Raw genomic sequence first — 6547 nt, 5'->3', positions numbered from 1 at the left:
TTTCCTTTGTGTTAATTGAAAATATTTTAATGTTTTGCTTTTCGATTATGGTGAATCTTAATGTAATTTAGTTTATTTGAAATAGTTCATAATGGGGTATTGGATCGGTTTCGTTTGTCTGATACATTAGTTGTTGTTGTTGTTGTTTTTTTTTTTAAAGATCAGTTGGGTCGAGTTAGACCTGAAACCGACCTGAACCCAAGGTAGACCCAAATATTGGACCCGAATTACCTGTTTTGTTACATATATATATATATATTTCCTTTCTACGAAAAAAAAAAAAAAAAAGACTTCGAAATAACAAGCTACACAAATGAAACCAACTCAAATATTGAAATGCTATTTCTTCATGTGAAATTAATCATAAAATTTTACTTCACATAAATTGACAACTAAATGGTCTAGTTCTTTTAAATTTGATTCCACTTATTTAAATTGTCTACATTCTACATTCCAGGCAACCAGAAATAATGAAACTTAGTTAAATTCCCATCAAACGCATATACTAAGAAATTTTATTATGGGAATTGAGTGAAAGTGTCAACGTTACTAACACTCTCTATAATGTCCAATGTTTGGAGTTTAACCCACCTATATCACTATTTACCTAGGGGGAAAATGTGGCTAAATTCATGACCAGCACGTGTCATTGATTTTTTTTTTTTTTTTTAAATTTGGTAGTTATAATTGGCGTAAAAAAAAAATTTTAATCTCAAAATTATTTTCATTTAAAATACCATAAAATATTATTAATTCAAGTTGCCTTTTGAGTACTTTTTTATTCTAACTTAAAAAAGGCAATTACCAAGATGAGAGCGCGTAATATTTATGCCCTCAAAATCAAAACTTTTTTCTTTCTTTTTTTCTTTTTGAATGGGAAAATAGTGAAGAGAGGAGAAGGTGAGATTCAATATACACACATGAAACACCACATAAAATATCATTAGTCATTACCACAAGTCTAATTAATTGTAATTTTTTTTTTAATTAGTTAATTGATTTTTTTAAAGGAATTATTTATTTAGTTGATTTTGTATATATTCTATAGTACCTACAGGTCCTACACTAAAAATTTTGAAAAAAAATTATTCAATTCACCACATTTCACAAAAATGTGGGCCTCACATGCAGGACAAACATGAGACCCACCTTTATATAAAGAAATAATTCCTCACATAACAAAGATAGAGTAACATACAAAAATTGTTTCTATTTTGGTTACACACAGACTGGTTGTATTCAATTAAAATCCTTTAGAACATTTTTAAGATCCTTTTGAATTCTTAAGATACAGGGCTACAGAATTCCTAAAATTTTATTCATCTATTTGAAAATAAGTAAATTAGGGTGGATATCACATTATGCACTATTTCGGTATCTATTGACGATGAAGCAAAATCTAGTTCACTTATTTTAAATAATTTTAAACAAGAAGACTGTGGAACGTCAATAAGAAACTGTTGGACAGGGATAGAGCTATTTAAAATAAATAAATAAAAATAAAAACCGAGAGAGAGAGACTTCGTTTGAAAAAGAAGTCAATATTTTTATATATAATACCTATAATAAATATATATATCTATATAATCTTTTTTTATAGGAGCTAAAACAGTACTATTTAAAATAAGTTAATTGGAATTTGCTTCAATAAGAAGACCATGGGATTGATTTGAAGGAAAGAAAATCCTTGCTGGTAACTAATCACAATATACAGTGATCATTGCCAAGGAACACAGTTTAGCAGATAATCAAAGTAACAATTAAGAATCATGAAGTACATTACAAAGGGAATAAGATTTAGTTCCCAAAGTCAGTTTCTCAACATAACTACTCTATTCATCTTCTTCATCAAAGTCAGAATCATCAGTGGGAAGTGGCACTTATGATTCAGCTTTAAATAGTGCCACATGAGGCATGTTCATCTCACATAATTACGAGTGCCAAATTGACCATTTGGTTGAAGCAGGTTAATGTTGTTGGAGCCCACATAGTGTTGTGCCATTCTGATGCCATCAAGACTCTGCTCACCGTGATGATAAGCTGAATGCTCAGACACATAACCAGAAAACTGGGCAACTTTTGCTTCCTTGACAAAGTTCCTCTTGAAAGAGCATAAAAGAATTTCCTTTGGCCACGCTTCAGGCCATCAACCATGGAGGGAATAGACCTCTGAAGCTCTGGCATTGAAAACAATATAAGCTCCTTGACAAAGTCACTGTATTTTATGAGCTTGCCGTCTGATCAAGGTGAGTACCAGGCTGCACATTCAGAAGGTGTTGTATTAGATATATATTAATTCACTTTCTCTAAAACACAAGAAGAAATCATGGCAAAACTTTACCTCAAACTGCCTAAGCTAATTCTTCCTCTCTTCTATCTTCTTCTTACTAAATGCCAGCTCAATGGCCTCCCATCCTGTTCATCCTCCCAAATAAAATCTTCCCTGTGTTCTCAAGATTTGCAAAGTACTCCCTTCCTTCCTTTGAGTGCTTGTTCCCAACCCCTAAAAAGACACAAACAAATCAATATGCAAAAGACAAAAACAGATAATAGAATAGAAGGTTCTGTAATTGGTTCACATGTAACAAATTCCAATGCAAACCTTATAGTACTTGATAGACCACCCACTTGCATTGCCTCAGCTGTAATAGAGTGAATAACGTAAAAATCATAGAAAGTGAAACCCATTAGAGCTAACTTTAATGCTAAAATACTCTGCACAATGCCACATCAACTTACTGCAAGAGCCTCAGCTGAATCTCCTTCAGTTAAAATCAGGGTACATTTATCAGATTCCTTCCCTCCTATTTTGTTAGCATCATCTACATTTTCCCTACCATGAATCTTCTCTGTCTTTGTTCCATCACTTTTCTTAAGATCTTTACTCTGCTTAAAAGTTGCCCACAATAGGAGACTGTCTACAATTCCAGACTTTGAGACTGCAAAAACAAGTGGTTAATAAGAATCACTCTCCACTATTTCAATGGTAACATACTAGTGTCTACAATAATGAAAAATAAAGTGAAACGAACCATTATTCAGAAAATCTTGTCAAACCTCACACTAATGGGTACCCAAAACTGCTTTGACGAAGTCTCAGGATTTCTTTAGTTTGGGAATCAAAAGTAGGGTTGTCAATAAGAGCATTGACAACAACCCACAAGTAGTTCTTCACATTATGGGCTTTGATGTTGGCATTCTTGTTTTACTAATCTACAAAATTCATTATATGGTTTGTAATTTGATTAGTGATATAATCAACATGAGTTCCACCCTTGGTTGTGGCAATCGAATTCACAAACCTGACCTGGTTAAGAAACCAAAAAACCATGTAAGTCTCACACAATTTTAGGTTCAATTTCAATTGACTCATTATTCCCGTTGCTTCAAAAGGCCTACGTACCTGTTGAAACTGCCTGTGACTAAGACTCACGCATATCTCCCACCTATCATTAACTTTCACATGATAGCTGAGGAAACAAATGATTCTAGTAAGCAATTATTACTATGAAGGGGGAAAATACAAAGAAAATAGAAACATTCAGAGTTTCATAGAAAGAACCTTGGAGGTTTATCAGGTTTAGATTTAGCAGCAGAATCTAAGTAGAGATTAACATAATCTCTACTTGATTTTATGGGGAACTGAGTTCCATTCAGTACCTTCACAGACTTCCGAAGGCACCCAGCCAAGTCAAACACCCACTTTTCCAGCAGCGCAACCATGTCGTCCTTAAGGTGAGTCATGTTAAATTTTGCCAAGTCAGGCTGAAATGAAACCTTAGTCCAGTTCTCACTCTCTTTGCACTTTGAAATTACTGGCTCAGATTTCGTTCCCATGTTGTTGGAAAATACCTTCAGATCACCAAAACCATTTTACTGAATTAGCACATTGATGAAATCCTATTTTTTTCAAAGGAATAAGACTTAATCTAGAACAGGATGCTAAAATTGCTCAACAAAATATCTATGAACTATAGTAAACAATAAATTTCAGTGACCAATATTGTGTCCCCACACAGTGAACAGAACTCTAAACCACATTAGGTAATAAAACACCCACAAATCTATGAACTATTAACATTTTTGCATCCTATAATCACTAAAATAACCCATGAAACCCAGAATGTAACAAATCTTATGGAAAATTTTACAGATACTGAAATAAAATCGGGATGAAATACAAAAATTACTCTGTTAATTCAGATACTAAACTGTCTATCATTATTTGAAGATATAGTAGTATTTACCCCAAATAAATAAAAAAGTTCTATAGATATAACAAGAAATTGAAATTAAATCAACCAAATAACTGCACAACATACTACTTCCTGCAGAATGGCTACCAGATTTTATTCTTCTCACAATATTACCCGATATCATCTTGTACCATTGATCTTTTACTCTGTTTATAAAGCATTTGAAACAGATCAACTCAGTTCAAAATACGAAGATGTAATTTGCCAAAATGAAGAAATAGATTTGGAAAAATTCACATATAGCATCAAGCAAATAGATGAGTTACCTTCTTTATTTCAATTTTTGGAGGTGGCTCTTTATATCAACTTGGCATGGGTGTAGCTTTAAAAACCATTGGGTTTTTCTCAATTGCTTCATCTCCGCCTCCTGGTTGTCCTGCAAGATACCCAGAATGTGCATGGATTAAATAACTGAAATGGAATAGATATTGAGCACAAAAGTTAAAGAAAGAATGATTAATGCAAAGCATCTTCCAAATGCAAAGAAATGTTGTCCCCAACACCTTTGATTTTTCTTGCAAGCTATTTCTTTCTACTTCTCTTGCCCGAATCTTCTCTTCTAGCTTTGAAAAGAACTGCCCAATAAATAAAAAAAGCAATCAGTTTTTGCATTTAAAAGAAAACTTTTAACAGGGTTTTAAAAGAGCATCAGCAACCTCCTTTCGTTTCTCAGCTCGGTCATTCAACCTGAACGCAAATCCTGAACCACTGCTCCTCCGCTCACTGGGAGTCCCACGAGGAGTAGCACTTCTGATAAAAATAAAGAAGATAATGAGAATATTATAGGAAAGAGATGAGAAAAAATTAATGATTAGTCTTCTACCAAATGTAAAAAAACATGCTGATCAAGGATCATACGAAGTAGTGGAATTAAATACGTAGAACCATCAGCATCAACTCTTCCATCGGCTCGTGTGATGGACTTGAATTGCACACTAATATAATGAAAAAGAATAAGAAAACACGATACAGCAATGAGCAATTTTAACTAGCATTCTTTGGAAAACTAAGTACTAGAAAACATAAAATTAGCAGCAGCAGTACGTACCCTACCGGTCTGATTGGAATTGCTTTAAATGCTTTGGCACTGCAGTAGAAGGTTTTAAAGTTCCGCTTCAGCAGCAGCAAGATTCTCTTTACATTTAATGATTCGTTGTTGACGACATTCCCTTGCATCCGCACGTCTTCCATTTCTTTATATTTTCCCCTCGGACCCCGAGGGAAAAATATAAAGAAATGGAAGACATGCGGAAGCAAGACGAATATCGGCAACAAAGAATAATTAAAGCTAGGGTTGACTTCTGCTGATGCTGAAGCAATACTTGAAAACCTTCCCGCATATGACAAAACCATGGGATGAACTTCTTGCTCACTTTTCTAGCCAATTGTTGATGTTTGCTGCCGGGATGGGTGTTTTTTCCGGGTTGCTGAGAACCTGCCATAAATTACGTTCAATGTGTTCTCTCTCTCCAATATTGCTACTTTCGAAGGATTTTAATGAATACTATTAACAGTTTCTGAACCATTTTGGTTATGATCATGATCCAAGACCCTAGGACAGTACTGTTTTACTAGCAGGTCCAGTTCATGGGTTTAATGCACAAGACAATACTCCAAGCCTAACACTACCAATACGTTAGACTATATTGTAGCAGTTATGCTTAAATTAGTATAAGTAAATCCATTAATCAGTCTTCCATAAACTGTATACAATAACTTGTAAATAGCCTGATTTCTTTTTCAGCACCATTACCACCAATATTTTCTGTAAATACGATTTCAATAAAGAAGTAAAAGAAACTTACAAATCCAAAGCTCGATAATAGTTCAGTCCTCCAGTGAAGCCTCTATTGTCAAATTTGCTGACAGAATAATTGACATCTTCTTCACACAGCCAAGCTGGCAAGGTGCTATTAGGGGAAGTTCTGAATTCTACAAGTTTATTGTTGGTATATTGGTTACTGTGCACAAGAAAGAATTTTAGATAATTTTAGATCCTAGGTATGAAAGATAATTTTAGATCCTAGTTATCAAAGCAGGAAAACATCACTATAGTATTGATGAAAGGACATGTCAAAGATTAAAGTTTCAGTTTGCCGTATTTGAAGTATCAACTTCACATATAAGTACAATGAAAATCAGCCTTAATTTTAACACATATCAATAACTGAGACTTCAGAGCAGAGCAACATATCTATTTTTATGACCTCTAACACAATTTCAAATTCACAATTTAAGCATGCATCCATGTAAAAAAAAACAAACCGGTGAAGAAAAAATCCAAAAAATAA

General features: G+C 33.7%; 1 protein-coding gene and 1 long non-coding RNA gene across 3 annotated transcripts; both read right to left on the bottom strand.

Annotated features, from left to right (window-relative positions):
* Positions 1 to 1720: 1720 nt before the first annotated feature.
* On the bottom strand, positions 1721 to 6213 carry LOC112038809 (DNA topoisomerase 2-like). Of its 2 annotated transcripts, none has more exons than XM_065778450.1 (9): positions 6062 to 6213; positions 5310 to 5691; positions 3563 to 3852; positions 3404 to 3470; positions 3033 to 3307; positions 2740 to 2939; positions 2603 to 2642; positions 2342 to 2503; positions 1721 to 2258 (listed from the first exon to the last, which is right to left on the bottom strand). In XM_065778450.1, exons 2-5 carry the CDS (start codon positions 5607 to 5609, stop codon positions 3209 to 3211), a joined length of 756 nt encoding a protein of 251 aa, XP_065634522.1. In that variant the 5' UTR covers positions 5610 to 5691; positions 6062 to 6213; the 3' UTR covers positions 1721 to 2258; positions 2342 to 2503; positions 2603 to 2642; positions 2740 to 2939; positions 3033 to 3208. The 2 variants fall into 2 exon arrangements, with proteins under 2 accessions (XP_065634522.1, XP_065634523.1); XM_065778451.1 differs by having other exon boundaries at positions 3033 to 3213.
* Positions 4237 to 5192, bottom strand: LOC112016653 (uncharacterized). The gene is made up of 4 exons (XR_002883354.2): positions 5115 to 5192; positions 4913 to 5006; positions 4760 to 4831; positions 4237 to 4632 (listed from the first exon to the last, which is right to left on the bottom strand). It is a non-coding gene; the product is annotated as an uncharacterized LOC112016653 (long non-coding RNA).
* Positions 6214 to 6547: the final 334 nt, after the last annotated feature.

Source organism: Quercus suber, unplaced genomic scaffold (genome assembly GCF_002906115.3).
Source record: "Quercus suber isolate HL8 unplaced genomic scaffold, Cork oak 2.0 scaffold_183, whole genome shotgun sequence".
Taxonomy (NCBI): Eukaryota; Viridiplantae; Streptophyta; class Magnoliopsida; order Fagales; family Fagaceae; genus Quercus; species Quercus suber.
This window is presented reverse-complemented; position numbering and strand designations above follow the sequence as displayed.